At 42.2% G+C, this 27,944-nt stretch overlaps 2 protein-coding genes across 2 annotated transcripts in view; one reads left to right on the plus strand and one right to left on the minus strand.

Annotated features, from left to right (window-relative positions):
* ecpas (Ecm29 proteasome adaptor and scaffold) lies at positions 1-27,289 on the minus strand. The gene is made up of 49 exons (XM_056279608.1): positions 27,262-27,289; positions 26,355-26,485; positions 25,914-26,030; positions 25,317-25,435; positions 24,938-25,087; positions 23,562-23,739; positions 19,635-19,774; positions 17,238-17,316; positions 17,009-17,128; positions 16,653-16,738; positions 16,441-16,516; positions 16,209-16,258; positions 16,047-16,113; positions 15,736-15,858; positions 15,424-15,527; positions 15,065-15,188; positions 14,717-14,797; positions 14,348-14,564; positions 14,037-14,128; positions 13,488-13,622; positions 13,127-13,298; positions 12,786-12,958; positions 12,544-12,645; positions 11,963-12,086; positions 10,382-10,527; positions 10,210-10,264; positions 9,933-10,047; positions 9,765-9,833; positions 9,438-9,555; positions 8,820-8,987; positions 8,603-8,682; positions 8,309-8,414; positions 8,081-8,128; positions 7,833-7,951; positions 7,046-7,196; positions 6,865-6,930; positions 6,100-6,189; positions 4,632-4,698; positions 4,440-4,531; positions 4,239-4,305; positions 3,876-4,073; positions 3,296-3,507; positions 3,017-3,060; positions 2,720-2,912; positions 2,363-2,510; positions 2,102-2,207; positions 1,570-1,658; positions 1,409-1,480; positions 1-1,219 (listed from the first exon to the last, which is right to left on the minus strand). The coding sequence occupies exons 1-49, from the start codon at positions 27,281-27,283 to the stop codon at positions 1,080-1,082; spliced, it is 5,541 nt and encodes a 1,846-aa protein (XP_056135583.1). The 5' UTR covers positions 27,284-27,289; the 3' UTR covers positions 1-1,079.
* A 540-nt stretch (positions 27,290-27,829) lies between these two features.
* The window catches only part of kdm4c (lysine (K)-specific demethylase 4C), a 59,924-nt gene continuing 59,809 nt past the window's right edge, over positions 27,830-27,944 (plus strand). The window contains exon 1 of the mRNA XM_056279625.1: positions 27,830-27,929. The gene's annotated coding sequence lies outside the window, so the exon portion shown is untranslated. The remainder of the gene's footprint in view (positions 27,930-27,944) is intronic.

Consider the following 27,944-nt stretch of genomic DNA (forward strand, 5'->3'; position numbering starts at 1 on the left):
CTGCTCCACCATCTCTGCCAGACGGCGGAGTGAGAGACGACCATGAAATGGCAGACGGCTTGGACCCTTGTTTTCCTCCCGTGTCTCACGCCCTCCGTCTTCCAGATCAGCCCGTTAAATCTGCCAGCGCACAGTAAAGAAGGACCCCAACCAGGAAGAACCTGTATGATTCAGCCCCACCGTTGGTGTATTTGAGTTCTGCAACACTAGTTTGTCCCCGTCCAGCATTTTCTCCCAGACCAGGAGGCCACAGAATGAATAAAAACGTTCCGCTTATCAAAAGTCGACATGTTCTTGTTTTATTTAATCAAGCGGCATTTTCATACAAGAAACGATGCCTCCCTCACACCAGCCTCAGGCGGTTTATTAATTTAAAGCTCAGTGAAAATAGATTGGGGGGTGGGGTTCAACTTTTTCCATGTATGTGCTCTTTTACCGTATACTTGTAAATACTTCGGGGTAACAGCAGTGCTACAGAAGTGGGCAAGTGTCCACATACATTAGAAACAGCGAACTAAGGTCAAGAGATGACCAGGGACCAACTCTTCACTGTGTTTTCACCGACAGGCCTGTCAACAGCAGTAGTACAACTCCCTGGAGAAGAGCCCAGCGTTAAAGCCTGTTCACGGACCCGAAGCACTGGTTTATGTGGCATATTGTTATCATAATCAGTCCATTTTGGGTGAACCAAATAAACTGACACATCGCAATAAGTTTTATTTTCTTCTTCACCACGGGCCACCTGTAGACTCATGGCACGTTAACCGTATTGTAGACAAAACTGTTTTGGTCAGCTCGAATCGGTCAATTCAATTTTCTATGGAGCATTTTTTTCCCCCCGTGAAAGCCAGACGTAACATCACATGTTGACAGAAAAAATGGTTAACATCTTGTAGAGACTAAAAGCCGTCTTATAAAAAGAATGAGAAGAATGCCAATGTGTGCACTTGTCAGGAGTTCTTGTACTGCTTGTATGATCCGAATTGACTTCTTTTTGTGTTGTTTGTTTTTGTGTTCGTTTGTTTCTATGACTAGATGAGTCCATGTGATCTGGCTGGGGTGGACAAGCGTCTTTGTGCTCAGGGCTGGCTCTGGATGTGTCTACGTAGCTCCTGGGCCTTGTCCCTCAGGTCAGGCCTGCTGTCGGTTTGCAGCGTGGACAGAGAACGCTGGAGCTGCTCCCTGCTTTTCACAGACACACAGTCCCACTGCTCGCTCTCTGCAGGGTCACACACACACACACACACACACACACACAGAAGTCGGTGAGCTCAGGGATTGTTCACAGACAACGGCCAAATTCTAAAACCTCCAATATTTTTTCTTCCTCACTCCAACTTACAAAGTGACAGACAGGAAAGGTTGAGAGAAAAATTCCCTCTTACGGCAGTAGGAGTTGATACCTTACCCCCAGTTTTCTTGACCAGTAGTTCAACAACTGACAAGGCCTCTGTCCTCACAGATGAATAACTCTTATTTTCTGGACAGAAAGATAAAGGCAGAGAATATGGTGAAATACAAATGCCTAGGGCTACAATGCAGAGGAAAGCAGAGTTGTTAGAGCCTTACCTAGAGGGTAAGTGAGAGCGGTGCAGGTCTCTGTTAGGATCTGAGACAGTGCACTTGAGTCCTGATGGCCTTTTTGTAGCAGCAATAACCTTGAGAAAAAACGCTTACTTTAGAAAGATCTCCATCATACAGATAAAAAAAAAAAAACCCAACAACTAAGAACAACCATGTTGCTAGCTCACATTTACATTTTCTCATTTGGCTCTTATTCAAAGCGAGTTACAAGTGTCACTAATTAGCAGATACATTTGCATATTAAACTTGAAGCATCTTAGAGGAATAAATAGTAATCATGTCATAGCCAAGACTAAATTTCATGTCAAGTGCACTTAGTTTAAGTGTGTTATGAGTATATCACGAACAGTGATGTAAGTAGATGGGGAGTCACATTACAAATAGCTAGACAATACTACGAACCAGCATCCAAGTCAATTAAGAGCTACACCAGTTCAGTCCCTGAACCTGTAAAGCTTGATTTAAAGTATAAATTAAAGGTAAGCACTGGTGAACTGTGAGGTTTTCTCTTGCTTACTCTAGGAAGTAGGCCTTCATAGACTGCAGAACTCCCAGCTGGACTCTCCAGGTGCTCAGCTTCATCTTCTCACACAACAGACAACACACCTCCAATTGGAAACGGGCTATATAAAAACAACAGAATAAGGATTATTACTTTTTCTAGTCTTCTTGATAAGCATTTACGATGAATCGTGTCAAACCTTAGGTTCAGGTCTCATCTGTTCATAGGGCCTGCTGTGGTTCTTTGACTGGGTTCTGAAGACTAGGTGTAACTTACCCTGGGTCTGCGAGTTCCTTGGCCAGGTCTTGCCAAGTGTCTCAAAGGCACAGAGCAGAGCCTCTGTCTGCAGCTCCTTCTCCTTCACGTCTCCGTCGTCATCATCGTCTTGTGATCTCGGGGACACACTGCCACTCTCTGGGCAGTTCTGTTGAGGAATTTAGGAGTTAAATTGACCGTCATTAAATGGTTTCCTGCAAGTCCAAGTGTATCAAAGAAAGAACAAACAAATCAATGTTGCTGGAACAATATGGTCAGCAACCTAAAGATCTTAGTCAATTCTTTAACATAAGACATACAGCAGTGCCAAGTTGACACAGATAGTGCTAATGAAGTAACATGCAAACTTCTTTTGACCTTCTTAATGAGAGGGAAGAGGATCTCTGACATGTCGCTGAAACGGTCTTCCTGGCTGCTGTGGAGCACGTCTCCGGCACAGCGGAGGGCGGCCATCTTGTATAGTAGGCTCTCTTTATGACACTCCTTCAATACCACCTCCAACACCTCTGAGATGGTGGGTTGGCCTGAGCAAGGCTTCTGCAGCTCCGCACTAAGGGAGGTTGAGAGAGAGAGAATAGGATAAACAAAACATGAAAAACGTTACGTGGATGTGCGTCGTTTAGTATGACAGTTTACTAGCTTGAGAGGCTGCACCTGCATTTGGACACCACTGATCCTATGGCTTTCAACAGCTCCTCCTGAAAGAAATAAAGCACTGGTGTGATAAAATGTCATGGTGAAATGTGAGACAACTCTAACGGCTTCATGATTCAATGTCAACTTTTTGAGGCAGATATGGGGAACAGTTCACCTGGAGAAAGGAAAGGGGAAGCTTGAGCAGCCAAACCACTTTGTAACGGATATTTTCCCTTTAGGCACAGGTATGGATCTGTAAATGATATATTGAGCTGGCTTTGCAGTGTTAGTCATTACCTTGCCTGTCCAAGTGCGCCCAGACAGCCCTTGCATCAAAGCTGTAAGCACCATACCAAGGTGTGGTGCCACCAACGAGCCCGTCTGTTCTTTGGCAACAGTTGCCATGGCGGCCGCTCCCTGAGCCTTCATCTTCCAGGACTGGGACTGCAGTGCCTTCTGGGTAATAGCGATCAGCTCGGTCATGTAAAGTCTAATGCCGCCAAAGCTTCCTGATATCCAGATAAAATAAAAAATATATATAAATATAAAAATAAGTTTGCTTGAATGTGCAGTATGTTTGTGTGTTTATATGGATGGGCACACATGCCAGAACGTGCAACACAAACGCACACATGCAAACACACACACATTGTACGTTTTGTGTTCACAAACTTAAGTGAATTCTGTTCCCAAATGCCAAATACACACACTTGAATATTTACAAATGTTCATTACTTAATATCGCCACTAAAATAGAATGGAGATCTTGTGAACAAACAACTTAAATTGCTGAGTGCCTTGTAGAAATTAAACATAATTACTTAATTTCCACAGGAGAAAAACTCTTTTGTATGCATGTTGTTAGCCCATCACCCACCTGGGACATTCTCCTGCCACACCTCAGCCCATAGCGTGGCATTTTGGCTCTCTCCCCTTTCCTCGTTGGGGCCTGGGGCCTGATGCATGCCCAGGAAGGCAAGTGGTAGCGCCACCCCGGCATGGCCCTTCAGCACATCGGGGCTGTAATGGCTGATGGCGTGCACTGTTAGAACACATGATGACTTATACACTGGTTCTGAGGAAGGGACAGGGATAGACACAGAGATAATGAGAGAAAGAGGATGGGTGGTTAACTGATATCCACGACCTGTTTCATCTGTCTTTTTTTTAAGCGTACCTTTGATCAGACTGTTTTAAAGTCGAAAAAAAAAAGAGAGTGGGGATGTCTGTCCCATCTTACCTTCTTTCTCCAGGTACCAGGCGTTGAGCTTCAGCAGTAGTTTCTCCACACTGCTATCTTTTGCCGTCTGGAAACAGGCATTTAATGAGAACAGCGGACCATCATAAAAACACTAGAGCCCATGAATAAAACCAATTTAACTTCTGCGTAGCTGTGCTGTAGTTCCTGTAACGCAGATTAGTCATCATAAGTGGCCCTTACCCTGACAAGGTGCCCCAGAGCGAAGGCAAAGGCTTTTTGCACGACACTGCTCCGGTCATGGATACCATTTAGCAGTGCACTCATCAGTTTACCTGCAGACACCAATCATAACACTTTTCACCAGATCACTGACAGAAGATCTATAGTTGAAGAACAGACAAATACTACATGCATGAAGGTTTTGTCCTGTACCTGAGTAGGGGGTAAGGTCTTGGGGACATTGCACTGTAAGGGAAACAATTACACTAGCACCCCCGCCCTATGGAAAGAGAAGGCAAAAATGTAATACAAAAAAGTTAATGGTCAAAAGGACCCCTTGGAGCACAATATCTTAACTCACATTAGGGGGATCCGTAAATGAAAGTAGGTAGACAGAGAGAAAAGAGCTTGAAAGGAGGATGCAAGCTCACAGACAAGCAAACTATTAGCCAATGACTGACATTGTGTGTCATACACTGATGAGCCAAAACATTATGACCACTGACAGATGGACCGAATAACGCTGATCATCTCCAAACAAGGGCATATGTCAAGGTCTGGGTAGATTAGATGGTAAGAGAACAATTCATTCTCGTAGTTAACGTGTTGAGTGCAAGAGAAATGGACAGGAGTAAAGACCTCAGCTACATTGACAAGGGCCAAATTGTTATAGCCAGACGACTGGGTCAGAGCATCTCTGAAACGGCAAGGCTTTAGGGTTGCTCCCTGTCAGCAGTGGTGAGTGCTTACTGAGAGTGGTCTGAGGAGGGACAAACCACAAGCTGGCAACAGGGTGTTGGGCGCCAAAGGCTCCTTGATGCGCAAGCGCAACCAAGGCTATCCAGCCTGGTCTGGTCTGACAGAAGGTCTACTGTGGCATAAGTCAGAAATTTTAATAATGGTTACCGGAGGAATGCGTCACAACACAGTGCATCGCATCCCTGCTGGGTATGGGGATGCTTAGCTGCAGACCAGTCAGAGTGCCTATGATGACCTCTGTATACCATTGAAAGCACCTACAATGGGCACACGAGTGCCAGAACTAGACCTGGGAGCAGTGGAAGAAGGTCACCTGGTCCAATGAATCTCGTTTTCTTTTAGATCAAGTGGATGGCTGTGTGTGTGTGTGTGTGCTGGTTATCTGGGGAAGTGATGGCACCAGGACACACTGTGGGAAGACGACAAGCCAGTGGCGGGAGTATAATGCTTTTGGCACGTGCCACCTACTTAAACATTGTTGCAGACCAGGTACACCCCTTCATGGCAATGGTATTCCCTGACAGCAGTGGCCTCTTTCAGCAGGAAAATGCACCCTGCCACACTGCACACATTGTTCGGGAATGGTTTGAGGAACATAATGAAGTGTTCATGGTGTTGCCCTGGCCTCAAAATACCTCCAGATTTCAATCTGATTGAGCATCTGTGGGATGTGCTGGACCGACAAGTCCAATCCACAGCAGCTCCACCTCACAACTTAAACGATCTGCAACTAATGTTTTAGTGCCGGGTACCATAGGATATCTTCAGGGGTCTTTTTTAGAGTCCATGCCTCGGCGGATCAGTGCTGGTTTGGCAGCACACGGAGGACCAACAGCATATTAGGCAGGTGGTCACAATGTTTTGGCTCATCAGTGTATATGTGTGTGTGTGTGTGTGTGTGTGTGTGTGTGTGTGTGTGTACCTTGGTGCCCAGTCCCACTCCACTTTTGAGTAGCTCACAGAGTCTGGGAACCAGCTCTCCCAGCACAGAGACATCTAGGTGTTGCAGACACTGGATATAAACAAATATATAGAGATCATACTCTTAAAAATATATATACAACCATTTTCCACTGTCATATTTGGTAAAGTCTCACTGAATGCTACAATCCTACAGATTCACAGGAAAACAAATTTCCTTTTTTGTGCTTTCTACCACTAGCATATCTAAATCAATAACTTATCCTGAAACATACACATCAGAAATGCTGTTGTAGTAGTTCAATTAACTGGCAACTGTAAAATAGCGTAATATAGTGCATGAACTGTTTAATTTTAAGGTACATATACTGCTGAGTACATGTTGTGGCTAACAAATGTATGGAGGACCAAGCTTGCAGAAGACTTTCATCAGCTGATACAAGCACATCAATAGCTAAAATTCAGGTTTGACCTTTTTTTGGCATTAGGAAAAGTGTTGACACAGCAGCACTGCCAACTCTTATATCGAATGAATCTCTTGGATTTGGCATGGTCACACACCAATGCAACACGTCACTATACGTGTCAGTAAGACAATCGAAAACAATGACTTGAAAACCTAAAATTCCTTCCCGCCACATATATAGATTATGGGTCACAAAACCCCAAAGAAAAAAAATTGTGAAAAGTCATATTACAATTAAGTAGGTAAATGTGGAGCAAAATTACATCCATATGAAGATGGCGGTTTTTTTTTTTTACTTACTATGTTGATGGTCTCCATCATAGGGGAGGACTTGGCAGCACAAAGCCTGGCTGCGTCCATGGCACTCTAGTGGAAAAACAACACACCATAAGATGACATCTAGGCCTATTTACAGCTAGTGACAGTTTGGGGAAAAGGAAACTGCATGGCAAAACCAGACCGTTTCGGTCTGAGAGCTTACCTTCTCCTGTTCTGTAGCTCTGAGGCTGAGGTAATTGAGGACCTGGGGCTCAAGAGTGCTAAGGGCCTCCAGCAGGGCAGGGATGAGCTTTGGGGCATGAGGCTTCAGTCTGGCACCAGCTGTCTTACTGACTTTGACCAGGGTTTGTATACTGGTGGGAGTCAAACATAGGTTGATGGGGGAAGAATCAAACAGGACAAGGAAGGGATGCTGAGCGAGTTAATAGATGAACAGAGACAAAAGAGAAAAAAAAGGGTTCTGACAAAAGGTGAGTCTCGTGGGTATCCCCACCCTTATAAATAATACAGTTGCATACCAGTTTCATATGCAAATATGGGTGTGGCCATCAACTACAGTTTCAATGACCATGTGTACTATTCACACAGGATTTGGGAATGTTGGCAGCATTGTAAGATGGCGACAGATGTGCTCTTAGGCCTTACATCTGTCGCCATCTTACAATGCTATGATTGCAAACATTCCCAAATCCTCTGTGATTAGCACACGTGGCCATTGAAACTGTAGTTGATGATCACGCCCATATTTGCATCTGAAACTGGTCATTGGTTTCGGTCGTTATGCAACTATTATTTTATAAGGGTGGGGATACCTGCAGTCAGTTTAGACTGAAGAGATGACTTAGATGAGTGATGAAATGTATCCGTCATTAAACATTCTATCCAGATGAACTGATTCAACCTTCTTTGATTTTCTTACCTGGATTACTGAGTATGCATAAAGACACCCAATTTTTGTGCTAACAAACGGGAATGGAAGGAAGTGTTACCTGAGTGAGCGGACCTCTGTGACATTGCTGACAATGCCTTTGTCAAGCAAGGTGGGTAACAACACTGCTACTGTTCTCTGGGCTGCAGACCCTGTAGACTCACACATACGAGCACACACCTAGACAGAGAAGTGTGTGTTGAGGGACAAGCACTTAGCACTTAGATGTTTGCGCGCATGCACGCACACACACGCACACACAAGTTTAGTCCAGTCTTAAGTCATGTGTGTAAGGGTCAAAAACCTTACCTTACTCAGTGTTTTTAGTGCAAGGTCTGCGGCCTTCCGCACAGACTCCTGAAATGACACCATGAGAGAGATCAAAATGTCAAATTCAAAATCCATTTTAAGTGCAACCCGACGTGTGTAACAGATTCTAAATTAATGAAAGGAAGTCAAAGGGAACTGCTTCTGGGGGATTCCATTGCTGTTACTTTGACTGCAGTTCATGAATAGAGTAGGTGGAGATATCCTCACCTTGATGTCATCCAAAACTCTGAACAGTGTCTCCCACATCTCTGCCAAATAGTCAATGAGGTCATCGGCCTGCCGGCCACGGATCAAATCATTCAGAGCTAGGCAGCTGAAAGGGAAATGTGTGTCAAACTCATTTCTCCCAACCGTCTACATAAGAGTTACGCATAGTTAGAGTAACACATCTTAGCAGGAGGACACTGAAGGTTCTGTAGGTACTGTGTGTGGAGAGACTTAAGGTTTTGTTCCATTTAGGGAGTGCTTCCTTTCTCTACTGGGTGTGTAACATTAATGTACCTGGATTCTCGTACTCTCCAGGTGTTACTAGTTAGGTTGGAGATGCAATCCTGAAGAATTTCCTTCAGATACTTATCCACCTAAACACAACGATGAAAGAAAACACACATAGTAACCCTTTTAGTGGTGGCAGCATTTAAGTGTATTTCTGTGTGTGTGTGTGTATGTGTGTGTGTACACAAGAGCATGCGTTTGCTGTGGATGTGTCAAATTTTACCAGGGTCTTGTCGGTGACCAGAGCATCCCAGATACTGGTCATGGCCTGGCGAATGGCCAGGTTGGGATCAAACTGGTAGCGATAAAGGCGAGGCACCAGCTGGGAGAGGTAGGGGGCAAGCTGCTCCCCAGCCTTAGTTGCAATAATGTGAAACCCAAATGCTGCTCCCTAGAAGTAGAGAGGAGGGGAGGTAATAGTCAGGTTAGTGAACAGGTAAGACACACAGGACACGAGGGTGAGACAATGCAATATAAGTTAATAGAATGAGGTAAGGTTTTCTGAACACATTGACCTTTCTAGCTATTGGACCAGCAACAGTGCTTGATACACTGACCTGCCTTTTAAAATAAAATAAAATGTGGATGACACAGTCATCATAGAGGTTGAACTGGAGTGGAGACTAGCTTTTATTTGAGGAAAATGTTTAGTGAAAGAGTACATAGGGTAGAATATATATAAGGTCCTCTTATTTTCAGGATGTTCAAATTCCTTGGGCAAAAAGCTAGTCAGTGACATAACACCACCTATTTATATAGAGTTCTGCCAAAAACAAGTTTGTGGTGTTTTGCTTGAAATAGATAAATAAATAAAATGCTCCATTCTACTTTGTGACAGTACCTTGCGGGAGTTCCACATGGCGTGGTGGTTGGCCAGGTTCATGAACTTGTAGACAAGATCTGGTTGATTCAGGTCGCTGGCTAATGAGCACAGCTCCTTGTATGTGGACAGGCCGTGGCTGCAGGGGACCATGAACATGAGAGGATGATGAGAAGGTCAGTTGGTAATGGTTAACTGAATTCACTCATTATTTTTCTTGTACAATTAAAGCCAAGATCCTGTTTGAATCTTTTTTTTTTTTTTATTCAAAATCAGCATTAGTCTTCCACTTCACATACAGGAATACTAAGCGGTCTCATGAAAATGTTAAGATGAAATATTACTAACCCATCAGGCGCTTTCCCTAAAGTGTCTCCTTGGAACACTTCTGTATCATCTGAGACCGCATGCTTCACTCTATTGGGAAATATTGACATGTTTGCTTTCATTGCATTGCAACAATAGAAATTATGCTATAACTTGCTGCGATTCTCTCTCTTCCATTCAGCTCATCACCTCTTGCCAGTCATCAGTGTTTCCACCAGGGTAGACACCAGTTCCTGCTGGTCGCCCTCTCCTCCCATCTCATACACAAGGCCCAGGCCTTTGGATGCCACATCCTGACTCAACTCTGGCACCACAAAAAGAAAGATAGAGAAAAGAGAAATTTGAGTTGATGATGAGAAAGTTCATCATCTGAGGGTGCTCAGACTCTTTTGACAGAAGTGATTGGTACAAAAGTTACAATAGATCAATATAGCAGAAGTGAGGATAAAGTGAACTGTCATCTCACCATCAGGGTCTGAAAGAACAGAGATGAACGCTGTCTGAATCTCCTTCAGTTTAGACTGGAGCAGAGAGGGAGAGAGAGGGAGAGAATATAAGCATGATTACAATTAAGGCCAATGATGCAAATACACATGAACCCCAATGGACTGCGAGGCCCTGACTCCCAGACTGGGTACCTTGATCTCCTTGTGTTGACCAACTTTCTTGACCAGGGAGAGCAACCAGATGCAGGCTGCCTGGCGAACATGGGGGTTCTGACTGGGTATGTACTTAGTTAAGATGGAGTTCAGGACCCAGGGCACAATGTCATTGCTTTTCCCATCTGGTCGAGGGAAGTGAGAGTTAAATGAAGGAACAGTGGTTAACCTCCAGAACACCAGTGATTACCTTACCATAGCCAATGGTGGGCAGACTGCCCACTAATCACAAATACTTGTCCATTAATCCGCTAACAGCAATAAAATATGAAAAGGAAAACATACACGTGCAACTGAAATTAATTTTACTGTAACACAGAATTACAAGTTTTCAAAAGGAAAAAAATCTGTGGCTCTCAAGTTTTCAGATGAGATGTGAGTTTGTCTCACAATAAATCCATGTAGGAAAGCTGCAGCACTGTTGACAGCGCAGATGTCACACACTGTCTCGTATTTAGGTGTTGGCTGGACCGCAGTGGATGTCTTATACCACAGCATGTCATGTTTCATATTCAGTATTCACTTTCTCTAGAGTGCTTTACATTCCACACAGTTTAAAAGTACAAACAAGCTCTAAGGCCGCAGGACGAGTCTACATACATTTTCATATCATGTTCTTTTTTGAAGAACATAATGTCACTGTGGGGCCAAAACCATCAATCTGCAAATTTGGATATTTTCTTTTTATCACAAACAGCAAATGTATATGTACCAGTTTAAGGCCTGTTAATACCTTGATGCTCCTAGACATGAAAAGTGTTTTATAAGTCCTGTGAAAATTTGTATATTTGGTTGCAAAATGGTGAACTACTAATATTTTACCACCTCCTGTAAAGTTGGCTCCTTTGTAGATATGTGGTTTTCCCTCAAAAGCTACAATCATGACCACGGTGAAACTGACTCTAGCATGGTATAATGGAGAGCTGTGGAAATTTTAATGCTAGCCTAGGTATGACGAAAAAAATTGGAGTAAAGAAAGCGAACCAGGCAAACATTTTGATGACCCCCCCAGTCGACAACATATGTACCTATACCTCACCACACACGTCCAATAACTGAATATTTCTAGGGGAAACATAGAGCGCACCTTACAGTCTATAATAGTCAGACAGCAATCCATATGAATCTGCAATTAACCGCAAATATTCAACTTTGATTTTAACTATATTTTTCCTGTGGGAATAAAAATTACATGTTCTTCTAACTATAATCCAACTATAGCATGATTCTTAAAACACTTACTTCGTGTGAACCAAGTGTTTCAATAGTGGTAAAAAAAGGTTAATTATTCAATATATAAGCCTTCCAAAGTTTTAAAAACACACATAAAACCAACTTTCTGTTAACATGTTGTTGGTATGTATACCAAGAAAATCAGTCAATAAACTTCAGTGCAGACAGATTGTATATCAGTGAATATTCTGCATCTCAAAACAGACGAAACGAGTGCACGGTCTGAGCGTCTTCATTATCTGACATGATCTGAGAGAAAGATGAAGTGTTTTGCTGTTCATTCATGTTTATAAATCCTAGTGTGTCTCCCTGTGCACCAGGCCTTACTGTCTGGTGGGCTGTACTGGTCTTCAGTGAATGTCCAAGGATCTCTGGCGGCTCCAGAGCTGGTTCCTATGGCAGCGCTAGTGATGGCCTCCCCCACTGTGAACTGCAGCTCCACCTGCTTGGCCTGAGAGAATATGACAAGTTAGTAAAAAGAACAGGCAGAAAATGTGAGGTGTCTTGGTACTGAATTGATAATTGTGCAACTAAGAGTAAGGAAAACCTGAAACAAACCCAAAGATTGGCAAAACTGATTTACATGTGGACTAGCAAAACAGACAATATGCCTATAGAGGCAAGTATAATTTCAGTTAAAATAAACAATCATACAATTATTTATAGTTGTCAATTCTTTGGTGATATTCTGTACATGGGGAATAACGACTGATTCTTCTGCCACTAAAGTGAGCGGACTCACCTTGTGTGACATATTAAAGATAAAACTCTTCATGATACATTTCTTCCCTCCTTCCTACCACTTGGTCTGCAAGACTTATAAACAACTAGCCAACTTACAGAAACATGCACGCACAGTTACAGTAAATCAGCCCTGCTCTCAATCAGTCGATCAGTGACTTTCATACCTCAACAGAGTCCATGAGTCCCTGCAGTATCCTCTTCTGGTAAGGGAAGTCTCCATCACCTACCGGGAGGTAGCCCAAGGTCTGAATAGCTCGCTCCTTCATCTGGACCACGAGCCAGGCAAGGACACATAAACAAACACACACAGTAGAAACAGGTGCATAGTCGAGGAGCAGACAGTTTATGAATTCAGAATCATTTGTCAGGACAAGGAAGCATGGATCTCAGCTGTTGCCTTGGTTACCTTGGTGCTCTCCTTGCCAGAGGGGATGCGAGCCAGTAGGTTGTCCACAGCTGAGAGTTTAGTGAAGCCTTCACCCTCTGCAGAGATCAGCAGTGTACCATTTCGCCCAATTTCCCCAATTGCTATACATGCTGCTACCACCAGCAAGGCACTACTGCTGTCCAGGAAGGAACCTTTATATATGCAAAAACAGAGAAGAACTGATGTAGGTTATGAGGTTGGTGTTTATTACATTAATGCATAGCAATCTAGGCAAATGTCAGGATACTGTAATCCAAACACACCAACACATGATGGAAACTGAATAACTTGATCTTTCCTATCATGATGTATGTTAGTACCAATAGTTTTGGTGGCCATCGCAACAAGTTCATCCTCCTCCTCCACAGTGGAACTCAATCGCTGCTGCAAGTTGTGAGCAGAGTCCCCAGAAAACATAGCTTTTTTCCTGCTCATGTACCTTCCCACCATGTAGCCCGAAGCCAAGATGGCGGCATGCTGAGTCTCAGGGCTCTATGATTTAAACAAAGTCAAAAAACATTAAAATGATGCACGATAGGACAACTTGGCAAATGCTAAGTACAATGCTGCTCCATGATATGATGTAATTTCTAATTCTGTTATAAATATGTTCAGATTTTACATCATAAACAATCAAGTATCATTCACTGTCAAGAGCTCTGTTGAAGCAAAGTGACATACGTGGTTATCTTTGCTGATTTTGATCAGGTTGCCAACTGTCGTTTTGAACTCGTTGCCAGACATGGTGGAGATTACCACAGCATACAGCTGGGCTGCTAGCTCCCTCATGTCCTCCTTGTTGGTGCTCATCAGACTCTGCAGAGGTTAAAAAGATTTTGTGCTACTGGCCATTGCAGTGATAGGTATGGATGAACTTGGATTAGCTTGACAATATTGCAGGACAGCGAAGCCCACGTTATGATTGGATATACATTTCAAATCAGTCAAAATAAGGCTTGATAGTTGATATTTGTCATACTGGCATAACAGCACAGAGTAACAGCCAACATGGTGGTCATCCCATGCGTCATCTAGCTTGGATTAGTGCTACAGGTTTTACAGGGTATTTTTATGCTTTTGAGTAAAGCTACAGTAAAACGGCAGTGAAGCCAGCATGTAAACAGTGATGAAAGCTTCATTTGTACAAGGCTTTTATAGTTAAAACATATTCAATCACAAATAAACCTTGACTGTGGCAAACAAACACTTAAATTCATGAAAAATACTCACTTTAATCCAGTCAATTTTATCCACAAATCTGGGGGCAAGTTTCTCTGGGCTGACTGACACTACTTCCAGAAGACAGTACATAACTGGTATTCCTGGTGTGGAAATAACAGTTCACTTAAAATCACCTTTCCTTCAGCACACATAACATACTAAGGCACTGACTCATGCAACATGCTTCTCCAAAGTTTAATGCTATCTTACACTAAAGCAACCAAAAAATTCTTGTGGAAAGCAGGGAAATAACCCAAGAACCCTATCACCTATCTCCAGAATAATGATCCCAATTGAATAGAAGATCCCCGCCCCCTCACCTCCCACAGCAGAGAGCAGCTGCTGCAGCAGGTCAATGTAGACATGCACAGGGTTGGCCTCACTGCCGTTTGAACTCAAGGGCTGAGGTCCAGAGGTCAGAAGCGTGTGGACGTAGCGGCCAATTGCTGGTGCATCATCCTGCATGTCTGCCAGACTCTTGGACATGGGTGTCGCACCAGCGCTATAGGCTAGACACATCCTCAGATAAAGCACAATCTGGAGAAAGAGGAAACATTGACAGGAATACAAGAGAAGAGGAAAAAAGTTTGATCCAAATATCAATTTCACCAAAAATTGAATTCTAAAGGGAAAATAGTGTCGGAGGAAACAAACTCAATGGAAAGATACTGTAACTAATAACTTTTTACCTCTCCAAATGCAGACGGGTTGAAAGGAAGAGTGGATGTCCCTACTATATATTTGGCTGGAGTCTTCATCCTCTGTTCTGCCTGGTGATGAGAAGATCAAAGGTGTGAAATCTATCATACAGTATTTTTTAGAATAAAACCCAGTGTACAAATATATTGTATAGGAAAAAATAAAAAAGCCAGACATTGAGTATATATTATTTCTTTAAAGAAACTGGATTCTCTGGGTTGTTAAATTCAAACAAAGGCAGCTATTATAGTTGTTAGTCACACTTGGTTCTCGGCAGCTGTTACCTTGAGAGGGATATCAATAAAGCAACTAAATTGGGAATATGAACAAGCCTTCACCTTTTCCTGGACGTAGGCCACCATGTCAGGAAAGGAGGGCATTGGTTTTGAACCCTCCTTCTCCGAGTGCTTGGTGGTAAAAGTCCTCAACACCCTCTGGGCCTCCCCACACACCTCCTCTCTCCTGGAGCCCAGAATAGAGGTGCAGCTTTTATCTCCCTTGCCCAACATATAGTAACCCATCCTAACATTTATTCAAGGGAAAACATTAGATAATCCTGATCCCCTATTTCTGAGCCACTTGTTTTGAGGGCATAAAATCATGATGCCATCATATACGTTTATCATTACATTCCCAGTCAACGACTGCTTTAGTTCAGTCTCTGCTACAGGTTCAGACTGCTTATGTTGGGACTTACGGATCTCCAGCTGCCAACAACAGCAAGTATCTTGAGGGCACATGATCCGAGGCAAACACTGTGCTGGCAAACTTCATGGCCACCTGTCGTACCTGCACCTCCGGCTGAGAAAGAGAAAAAGAGAGAGGGGATCAGAAACAAAGGAATGATTATAGCATTGTCGATGTAAAACTAATCCATCATCAAACTTTCTGACGCAAAAGATGTTACATTACTGGGACCAATTAAACATCTCGTGCATCCATAAATAAATACTAAAACAAAAACCAAATGTATTTGGCCCAGAAATACTGATGTATTTTGACTGCTCACCTTTCCTATATAAGCGGCCACCAGGGCTTCCATTAAGTTGAGTAGTGCTCCCTGTAGGTTGGCATAAGCTCCTACCATCATCGAGAGAGCCTCTTGAATGGCTAGCCGAACATCAGACTCCTCCTGGACAATTTAAGGCAACAAATCAAAGATACCTAGTTCTTATGTAGCAAAAGTCTTAAAACATATGATAGGGATCATAATGCAACACTTAATTCCTCATCAACCAACTTTTCTCTCTATTTTTATTTGGTATTGAGGTTTAAAATACATTCACTGACAAATTCTACAGACATATATTTGTAACCCACCTTGCACATGGACTCAAAGAACTGCTGTACAAGTGCTATATCCTTTGTGAACAGTTGGGGCATGCGGCTACAGAGGAGGTAAGAAAATGGCACATGTTTTGTAACAGAATTGCTTAGTAGGATGTCAAATTCAAAGACTTGCCACTAGGATTTCAATAGTACCTGGACAGTTTCCCCACAGCTGAATACGCAACACACAGTAACTTGGGATCCTGTGAGGAAATATGGGATTGGTTGAACATAGGTTGGCATCTCTACTACTCGAATACGAAATAAATGTGGATGGATACATTTCTATGCAAATAATGGTGAATAAATGATTTTTTTCTAAAAGTTCCAAGTATCCACACTCAACTGTATGAAGAATTAAGTGAACTGCTGTGCACATGTTTACCTCTTTGTATTCATTGATGAGTTTAGTAAGACCGTTGAGCAGCATAAGCCCCAGAGGCTTATTGGTGTCAGGACATCTAAAAGTAAAAGAAAAATACAATATCAAAAACAAATATACTACATTTTCAGAACAACTACATGGACATAGAAACAAATAAGATGAAACAAAAATAACACGTATTATCAGGACAATGGAACAATAGACTTTCTTACACCATGCAGATGTGATGGACAAACTGTAGCGTGAGAGACAGCAGCTTGTTGTTGGTGTTGGCTCCAAATAGGCCATCATACACAACCTGAGGAGGGAAAGGAAACCAAACAATGCAGATACACATGGGAGAGGGGGAAAAATAAAGATGCACCCAAGCAAGTAAAACATATGCAATTGGGCAACTGATTTCCTTTCCCGTTTGATTAAATCTAATACCGGATGAAAGTATTCAAATGGAATCTCCTCAAAAAATGAACCAGTCAACAACAAAATTTTATCTATCAGAGCTGTTGGGTCTCACAGAAAATATATACAACCTTGTGCACACACAGGCAATGTGCATCAACCATCCTACCTGTATATTAGCAGGGAAGCACTCTGCAGCTAGCCGAGAACGTAGGAGGTGTGGTAGGATCTTCATTTTAACTCTGGTGCTCACTGGCTCATGTTTCAGCTCCTGCTTCACAGTGCCTCCCTAAAACAAACAAATTCAAAGCACGTCATCATTCATAGGATGACGTGCTTTATACATATATATATAAAATAAACAAATAAAATAATCAAGAACAGAGGAGGTCACAAACCTTTGTTTTGAGGGGAATATCCCCCAAGTACACTTTGTACATCTTGTTGATGATCACAGGATTATTCCAATCAATGATGCTAGAAAATAACAAAATATTCCCCATTATTTGCATAGAAACTTATACGTCCACATATTCCTCATTTGAGTAGTACAGATGTAAACATACAGTGCACCCGGAAAGTATTCACACCCCTTCACTTTCCCCACATTTTGTTTTGTTACAGCCTTATTCCAAAATGGATCAAATTCCTTTTTTTTCTCATCAATCTACATACAATACCCCATAATGACAAAGTGAAAAAGGTTTTGTAGAAATTTTTGCAAATTTATTAAATATAAAAAACTGAAATATTGCATGTACATAAGTATTCACACCCTTTACTCAGTACTTGGTTGAGGCACCCTTGGCAGCGATTACAGCCTCAAGTCTTCTTGGGTATGAAGCTACAAGCTTGGCACACCTATATTTGGGGTATTGCTCCCATTCTTCTCTGCAGATCCTCTTGAGCTCTGTAAGGTTAGATGGGGAGCATCGCTGCACAGCTATTTCCAGGTCTTTCCAGAGATGTTCAATGGGGTTCAAGTCTGGGCTCTGGCTGGGCCACTCAAGGACATTCACAGACTTGTCCCGAAGCCACTCCTTCGTTGTCTTGGCTGTGTGCTTAGGGTCGTTGTCGTGTTGAAAGGTAAACCTTCCCCCCAGTCTGAGGTCCTGAGTGCTCTGGAGCAGGTTTTCATCAAGGATCTCTCTACTTTGCTCCATTCATCTTTCCCTCGATCCTGACTAGTCTCCCAGTTCCTGCTGCTGAAAAACATCCCGAAAGCATGATGCTGCCACCACCATGTTTCACTGTAGGGATGATATTAGCAAGGTGATGAGAGGTGCCTGGTTTCCTCCAGACGTGACGTTTGGCATTCAGGCCAAAGAGTTCAATCTTGGTTTCATCAGACCAGAGAATCTTGTTTCTCATGGTCTGAGAGTCCTTTAGGTGCTTTCTGGCAAACTCCAAGCGGGCTGTCATGTGCCTTTTACTGAGCAGAGGCTTCCGTCTGGCCACTCTACCATAAAGGCCTGATTGGTGGAGTGCTGCAGAGATGGTTGTCCTTCTGGAAGGTTCTCCCATCCCACAGAGGAACACTGGAGCTCTGTCAGAGTGACCATCGGGTTCTTGGTCACCTCCCTGACCAAGGCCCTTCTCCCCCGATCGCTCAGTTTGGCTGGGCGGCCAGCTCTAGGAAGAGTCCTGGTGGATCCAAACGTCTTCCATTTATGAATGATGGAGACCACTGTGCTCTTCAGGACCTTCAAAGCTGTAGACATTTTTTGTACCCTTCCCCAGATCTGTGCCTCGATACAATCCTGTCTCGGAGGTCCACAGACAATTCCTTTGACTTCATGGCTTGGTTTCTGCTCTGACATGCACTGTCAACAGTGGGACCTTATATAGACAGTTGTGTGCCTTTCCAAATCATGTCCAATCAATTGAATTTACTACAGGTGGACTCCAATCAAGATGTAGAAACATCTCAAGGATGATCAGTGGAAACAGGATGAACCTGAGCTCAATTTTGAGTGTCATAGCAAAGCGTGTGAATACTTATGTACATGCAATATTTAAGTTTTTTATTTTTATTAAATTTGCAGAAATTTCTACAAAACCTTTTTCACTTTGTTATTATGGGGTATTGTGTGTAGATTGATGAGAAAAAAAGGAATTTGATCCATTCTGGAATAAGGCTGTAACATAACAAAAAGTGGGGAAAGTGAAGGGGTGTGAATACTTTCCGGATGCACTGTATGTTCACCATGGGTCTTACCAAATCATTGTCACAGCTCTTATCAATGCGTTTTTGGCAATGTTTCCACCACTAAAAATGCAGTCAATCTAAAAATAACTACTACCAATAAATTATCAATTAACTTTGCTGTTACACCACCATCTGAATCAACAAATCCTTGCAAAAGGCTTGCACCTGTATTCTCTAAGCTTTCTAATAATGAATGACACAAGAGCACTAAACCAGGATCACTCACAATCACATAAGACAACTACTTGCAGATTAAATTTTCTATTCTATGATGAATTTTATTTAGAAATCCTTATCAGTACCATTTTTGACCTCCCATTTTTATTGAAAAAAAAAGTCTTATGCTTTGGTTCATTAATGGAGTTGTGTGGGAGAGATGGTTAGATATAAACTAAAGAGCAGGCAAGTTCACAGGCTGTAAGAAAGTTTGTTGCCTGATAAGGTATGACACTGTGGGCCCTAACCCTGATTATCTAAAAAAGTACACCATTGTAATCCCTGTCTAAAGGGCTCCCCGTTACTTGGAGCCCAGTAAAATACACAGGTCTCCTCCCCCTTTAGCAATGCCCCTGCAGGTTGCTCCTACCTTTGTTTGCTTTTCAGCTCCAGGTCAGCCGCGGTGGCCACACTGTGTCGAGTGTCACTGGATGCCACCACCAGGTGTACAACCGTCTCCACCTCAGGAACCTGCTCCGCCTCGATGAACTTCACTATGCCCAGTTTACACTGTCACAGATAGACAGGCAATTAGGAATCCACTGACCTATAGTAGGCAGCTTTCTAACATCAAATCAAAAGAAAGGGTTTTATGCAGTTACACCAGCTCTTTTTATCAGCTTAACACATACAAGTTTTATATCTTGACAATACGTTTCTTCACTGCGTGGTAACATGTGAGCATGTTACGAGGGGTATATCTTAGGACCTTCTTTTTCTTTTTTGAAAACTTTATTTTCCAATTTTCAAGTTTTTTTGGAACAGGTATACAAAGCACACGAACAACAACAACAAAAAGAAACATGTAGGAATCCCCCCTCCCCCCAAGGCTAAAAAAAAAAGAAAAGAAAAAAAAAGGACTATGCAGGGATTTCTTATTCCAATTCCACATAATAACCATATTTTTGAAGACGATATAAAGTTGTACACATATATCTATAAGTATTGTCGTTACAACCAGGTAAATAAAAAGTACATTCAATAAAAGGGAAAACCTTCAATAAAGTCTATGAAGGACTCCAGGTCAAAGTAAAGTTTTTGCGGGTTTTACATATTTTATATCGGAGCTTTTCTAAAGGTAGAAAGTACAGCACCTCCCTCAACCACTGCAAAAATGATGGCGCTTTATTCAACTTCCAGTTAAATAGGATAAGTCTGCGTGCTAGTAATGAGGCAAATGCTAGAGCATTCGCCTGCAAAGTTGTGACCTTACAGTTAGGGTGTGGTATGCCAAAGATGGCTATGTGAAAATCAGGGTTTATGGTCTGTTTACAGATATGTGAGAATACATTAAATATCTGTCCCCAATAATTGTTGAGGGAGGGGCATGCCCAGAACATGTGTCCCACTGAGGCGGGACTATGGCTGTACCTCGGACAGCCAGGGTCTGTGGTGGGAAAGATTCTGGCAAGCTTGTCCCCCGAGTAGTGAAGACGGTGAAGCACCTTAAACTGAATTAACCCATGTCGTATACACAATGAGGACGTATGTATACGGGTTAAGCTGTCCCGCCATGCCTCTTCAGAAAGCTCTACACCCAAATCTCTCTCCCATGCAGTTTTTGTTTTGTCCCAGGATATCTGTTTCAATCCCAGTATCAGCGTATAAATTATAGAGACCCGTTTTTTCCGAAAAGGATCCATCTCTAGAATAACATCTAATTGGCTCCTGGGTGGCAGATACGGAAATAAGGGAAACACTTTCTTGGCAAAACTATGGATTTGAAGGTATCTAAAAAAATTGGGATCTGGGTATGTAGGACCTTCTTTTCACATTGCCTACAACTCCAGTGTGCATTTTACATGTATACATACTTCATGCCTTTTGCAATTGAATACGTACTTCATCACTACTAAGTATTTTTTTCTCTTCCACTTCCAAGTCTTGTCCATACATATAACCTGCCCAAACTGAGAAAAGACAGTCAACTGATAGTCCCTGTTATTACAGCTTTTGAGACGATCTTTGACTAAGCTCATGTCAGCTTCTAAACCAACTACTTGCCTACTTGACCCTTTACCAGCAAAACGACCTCTGGTCTTTCCTGGGACCTTACTACTGGCACTGTTCCCAGCAGTTTAACACAGCTGTGGTTAAACCTCTACTTAAAAAAAAAAAAACACACCTCGATCCAGGGTCTCTTGATAACTATCGACCAGTCTCTAATCTTCCATTCTTTTCCAAAGTACTAGAGAGAGTTGTGTATCAACAACTTTTGACCCATATCGAAGAAAATTATCTATATGAAACTTTTCAATCGGCTTTCAAAGCCTGTCTGAAACTGCTCTGACTAGAGTGGTGAACGATCTTCTACTAGCTATGGACTCTTGATTCCACTTCTGTGCTTCTACTACTAGACCTCAGTGCAGGCTTTGACACCACTGCTCACTGTATACTATTAGACAAAATAAATTGTAATTTTGGTGTCTCTGGATTAGCTCTCTCTTGGCTTAAGGCCTACTTATCTGAAAGAACAAATTGTATCTGCTATAATAATATTACATCAATATTCTCTGATGTTACATATGGCATACCTCAGGGCTCAGTTCTTGGCCCTCTACTTTTCTCTCTTTATATTTCACCTCTTGGCCAAATTATACGCAGTCATGGAATAATTTTCCATTGCTATGTTGATGATACTCAGCTGTATGTGCCTATAAGGGCTGATAATCATATTCAAATGACTAATTTAGAAACCTGCTTTGGCTGCTGTGAAAAATTGGATGTCACTAAATTTCCTTCTTTTAAATTCGGATAAAACTGAGACGCTGATCTTGGCCCTGCTAGACACAGACACCAATTTGATCAAGTAACAATAACAATCGACAATTCTGCGATTTCCCAAAGCGTGGCAGCCAAAAATCATGGTGTTAAGGTTGATCCCTGCCTTTCCTTTGATAAGCACATTAAAGAAATCACCAAGACTGCTTTTTTTCCAGTTGTGTAACATAGCTAAAAATTGGTCTTTCTTGTCTATGGTTTATGCAAACGCTAATACATGCATTTGTTTCATCCAGACTTGATTACTGTAATGTTCTGTTTTCAGGTCTGCCACATGCCAGCACTAAAAGTCTTCAGATGGTTCAAAATAATGCAGCTAGTATGCTAACTAAAACTAGAAAAATTGACCATATTACACCAATTATTGCCTTCCTTCATTGGCTTCCTAGCCATGTTAGATCAGACTTCAAGGTGCTTCTGCTGACTTATAAAATCTTAAATGGGCTTGCCCCATCATACCTGTCTTATCTCCTTAAACTGTACATTCCATCTTGAGCCTTTCCACTCTCAAAATACAGGGCTCCTGTGTGTACCCGAAGTTAAAAAGAAGTTGGTGGCAGGGCCTTTTCTTATCGGGCCCCATTCTTGTGGAATAACCTGCCTGCTAACGTCAGACAGAGTCTGTTGAGTCCTTTAAATCCAAATGTAAAACTGATCTTTTTTCCTTAGCCTACAATTAGTTGCCTTTAAGTTGAGAGTTTCACAACCTGTGCTGCATGGCGGGTCGGTTTCTGTCTCAATGAATTTACCAAGCACTGTTCTGCCAATGAGATTATAGCGTATTAGAATATTGACTATTGCAAACTGTTCTCTTCTGTCCCATCTTTCCTCTCTCTGAATGATGTCTTCTCCTTTCTCCTCTTCTGTGTGTGAATGGTGTGATGTTGAGTCTCCCTTATGTGCACGTGCCGTCTGTCCTCTTCCCAGGTTACCATGGTGATGATGGTCGCCACCTGGACACTGCTTGGCATCCCCCTCGTCACATTTTCTGATTACATATCTTATTAGTGCATACAATTTTGTTATCCTGTTTCAATGTTACATCCTTCTCTCACTCAGACGTATGGACTAATGTGTTTTTGTTTTTTTGTCTACACGGTGATGGTGGTCACATGGCTCGGGTCCAGGGCTGTTCTGGTGGCGTTGGGAAACTGCTTGGCATCCTCCTCATCATATTCTTCTTATATATATTTTATAATTCCATTATAATTCTGTTATCCTCTTTCAATGTTGTATTCTGTAAACTGTGTTCACACAACATCCATTGCATGTCCGTCCATCTTGGGAGAGAGATTCCCTCTCTCTGAGGTTTCTTCCTATTTTTTCTCCCTGTTAAAGGTTTTTTTTTTAGGGAGTTGTTCCTTATCCGATGCGAGGGTCTAAGGACAGGATGTTGTGTTGCTATAAAGCCCACTGAGGCAAATTTGTAATTTGTGATAATGGGCTATACAAATAAAATTTACTTGACTGCTGTCATCCTCTATTCATGACTACCTCCTAGTCGGGGGTCATGTACCTGTTCTAGCTGCTCAGCACTCCACTGAGCCTCACCAATGACCCTCTTTGCAGCATAGACACTCATCCCAGGGGGAGGCTGGGGGAGAACTTGGCCGGATGCTGCCACTGTCCCAGATCCAGAGCTTCCCTGGGGGGAGGAGGGGGCAGGACGAGTGGGGGATTCATTCAGCACAAACCTAGAAGATCCAACATGGGGAAAAATTAGAGTGTTCGTTCACATCCAGTACAAGTCAGGGATTCACTTGCATTCGATATGAGTCTGGGCTTTGTTAACGTAGCCAAAAACCCTCTGCAACAGCAGTCACTGAATGGATGAGTGATGCAACCTACAGACTGCTTCTAACAAGATAGGTTTGAGTAAACATAATTCTTCTACTCGTCTTTTTTAAGATTCACTTTTATCTGAATGAAAGCCCAAATGGAGCTTACATCATTTATTTAGCCATTAAATTTATTCTTTTTTCATTTTCAACCCATCAGAATCAACTTTATTGGCCAAGTGTGCCTACACACGAGGAATTTGAATCCGGTTCACAGCAGCTTCTAGCACTTGCACACATCATGCACTACCCCCCCCCAAAAAAAACCCCAGAAGAAATAAGTAAAACAACAACAGGACATTGGAGCACCGTACCTGTTGTGCATGTATGCGCAATGCATGTTGCTACTATAGAGTTTTGTTGTAGTTGAAAAATCAACAACCCATGCCCATATATTATATTGCTTATATACTATATTACCCATACACTATACCATATACCAATACCGCAACCCATCATGCCCATATGCGATGCTATATACTCCCACTATATTACACTATATTATCTTATGTACCAAAAATTCACCTACAATCCACCTCACAACATACTATATCATATACCTATTTTACAACCACAACAATAACAGCAATAATTTGTAACTAGTATGCAGCAGTTGTATGTGCATTTACAATTGTACATTTGTATTGCACAACCATTTGTATTGCACATCTGGTTTAATGAGGTAGTGCACATTGTAGATATGTAGGTGAGATATCTTGACCGGAGATGGCTATTTGCAAAGTGTCATAGCTACATAATAAGTGTCTATTCCCGCACCATGCTGTTAAGTGTTTATGAGAGAGATGGCCTGTGGGAAAAAAACTTCCTATGTCTGGTCGTTTTGGTGCACATTGCTCTGTAGCGCTTGCCAGAGGGTAGGACTTCAAACAGACTGTGTCCTGGGTGTGTGTATGTGTGTGTGTGTGTGTGTGTGTGTGTGTGTGGAGTCGTCACACAAGTACATTTAAACATTCTGGCCATTGTTGTGAACCTGGGCCCCTGATGGATTCTCCCCGGGATCTTAAAATACCCCAAACAGAAGACTGGTACAAACCCATAAGGCATCAATAGGACATCTAGCATGAACTCCAGCAGCAGCTGCACTGTCTTTGGCCTCTCTATCAATATGAAAGGGGAAGCATTCTTGGAGGTGTCAGCAGGGTACTTCATATGGTAGAGAGTAGGTATCAACAGATGCATCAGGCTAGGAGAGGGGAGAAAGTGGTTGCGGTGGAATTATAAAATGTGAACACAGAAAGGAAGAAAGATGGTCAGTCTGTATATAAAGTGAACCACCAGCAGACTTTCCACACTACATCATAAATCATGCATTAACCTTAGAATACACAAGGTTACACACACAAAAAAAGTTCCTCTCTTGATCAGATGTTCAAAGTGAAATTTTAAAGTGTCTTACTGTGTGTGTTTCTCACCTGTCCTGCTGTGGTTGTGGCTTTCCCTCCATGGCAGTAAGCAGGGTGGGGGCCAACTCGCACTGTTTGTCTACCTCCAAACGTGGGTAACCCATTTTGATATAGATGATGGTGAAATTCTGCAAAATAAACCAAAGGATTGATCATAATACTTCTAAAGTGTAGTATAGAACTGATAACCCAGCCATATACAGCCACGGGCATAGGACTCATTAGTGGTGAATAAGACACCATCATCAAACAAGGTAAAATAAATAAATAAATAAATAAATAAATAAATATATAGATAGAACCACAAATTCAGGGCCTACTCCCATCTGATACCAATTGTTGAAGAAGCAAATCCTTTCTTTCTAGTTGAGGTTATAGTTGATAGTGCAAAATGTATATTAAATTATTTTTGAGATCATGTACGATGTGTGTACCTCATCTGTCAGCTGTTTCTGAAATTGCTCTACTTACAGTAATAAGATCTAACATTCTTGCAAGAGCGGGGTGTACAGTCAGAACCAGGACAAAGGCAAATTGGTGCACTGCTAGTTAAGTAAACATTACACATGTCTGAAATCGATTTACAGTGTAAATATAGAACAATACCGTAACAAAAGAGGCAGCTGCAGGGTCTTGGTACTGCACCAGCAGAGTTTCTACTGGAAGTTGAATCTTTGGTCGACTCTTTATTCTCTTGTTCAAGTGGACCAACAACTCCATTACCTAGAGTAGGCATATAGAGTAGTCAGCTAAGTGTGAGGCCGGCTGTAATATAAAAATCTATGAATCAATTCGTTTCTTGTTGGAAAACAGGCGATAGGTCTAAGTCACTACTCAAAAGAAAGCGAGTCCTAATTCAAACACTTCAGGCTCTAAAACTAAAATTACTAATATCAAACATGGCCATAAACAAACATCACAAAAACCAAGTGAGGAAGAGTAGTGCAGAGTATGGAACTCGAAGCATCTAGGCATAAAAGAAATAACTTTAGATGTCAGAGGACTTAATTATCTTTTTAAACACAAACGTAATGGTATCCATCTTACTTTCTTCCTTACTCCCTCTTGAACACTGGAGAGTTTGAGGAGTACAGGAGGTAGAAATTTGGAAATGATGTCTTGTAGCTGTTCGTCGGTTTCTGCATGGCCCAGTCGGAGGAACACACGTTCCAGTTGATCTGGCAAAAGCAAAATAAACTAGACAGATGGTATGGCCTTCCAGAGTGCCTCTTAAAATACTTTCTTCAATGCTTTTGTGGATGAAACATATATAGAGCATCATGATCTTGTATTTTATGGAACTTTTTATTTTTTGTGATCGAATATGGGTGTGCCACAACACTCAACCAAATACTGAACATTTCAGCAGCATCCACAGGTGCAAAACACGTCGGCTTAAGATATCGTTGAGGGAAAACGTCGTATGAAATTGAAATATAGCATAAAAATCTTAAACATATTCATCCAGATTAGGTGAATAGCTTTTGCTATGTGTTGCAGCCATCAGCCAGCTGGCATGGCACACCAACAGGCTACCGAATGGGCATACTATGTACGCATTAAACCGCTTCTCTCCACAACATTAGCCTAAGAGCACAAAATGACAACCAGACAAATTTGTTTCTAAATACTCTAAACTTCACAACTTTAAAAAAAATACATGACTAACGACAATAACTATGGTGACACTTTACAAAAACGGTTGTACTTTCACTTTGACCATGACTGGGCAAACGGCCTTCTAACATAATCATGCTAGCTAGCAATAGCTGGTTAGCTGTCTGCGCTAACATTTTTTTTGCACCATCCTAGACATCTACAGACAGCGTTGTTTCTGAAGCAGTTTGGCTGCTCAAATGACTCAACCCAGCCCTTTAAACACAGATTCGACTCGTGCGTCCCTAAACCATCTCTAATGCCATTCCAGTCACAAATAACGCGCAGAGAAACTTACTGAGCTCGTCCTGGGCAGCCATGTTTGCAGAAAGTCATATAGCTGTCCCTCCCTGTTTTTAAAGAGTGCCACCGTACACCGGGTGCCACGCCTCTGCTCATGTAACAAGCGGAGGGTAACGCAAGCAAACGCTTGTATCTGCGTCTATATTATATGAACGAAACACGCGCAGCATGGTGCATAAGTGTCACCGAATTACGACGCCGATAAATACGCAAAATCACCGGCAAAAAAAAAAATTTTTTACCAACATGATTTTTGTTATTCAAAGCCCGTATGGATCATTTAACGCAACACTTTGGCAAAATCGCTGTGTGGATTAAAAAAACAAACAAAAAAAAACCGTCGTGCACGCGTTAAATATACACATCCCACAGCGCAGGTGCGAGGAAACCCGGCCGCGTCCGAATCCGCTGCCCTCGCACGGGATTATCACATCTCACCGTGTGGGGATGGGCTTGAGCCATGGCCGTCGAACCCATCACTTGATATATACGCCTATTAAAGAGGATGACGTAACGTACCCTATCGATGCACAGGTTTCGACACAGGCGGTGTGGGACGCGGCCGTTTTCAACAATCCACCACCACCAGCTGTTATGTCAAACAGCTGGACGGAGAAGGCAAAAGATAAGCAACAGTAGGACGTCGCGTTTCTCAAACAAAAGGTAACGCTCAGCGTG

The sequence above is a fragment of the Lampris incognitus genome, chromosome 5, assembly GCF_029633865.1.
Source record: "Lampris incognitus isolate fLamInc1 chromosome 5, fLamInc1.hap2, whole genome shotgun sequence".
Lineage (NCBI taxonomy): Eukaryota > Metazoa > Chordata > Actinopteri > Lampriformes > Lampridae > Lampris > Lampris incognitus.

Coding starts and splice junctions, on each gene's coding strand:
- ecpas (XM_056279608.1), bottom strand. CDS start 27,283: ATGGCTGCCCAGGACGAGCTCA. Junction 16,739..17,008: donor GCTTCCCTGCTAATATACAG/GTAGGATGGTTG, acceptor TTCCCTCCTCAG/GTTGTGTATGATGGCCTATT. Junction 16,114..16,208: donor GCTGTGGGGAAACTGTCCAG/GTACTATTGAAA, acceptor CCTCCTCTGTAG/CCGCATGCCCCAACTGTTCA.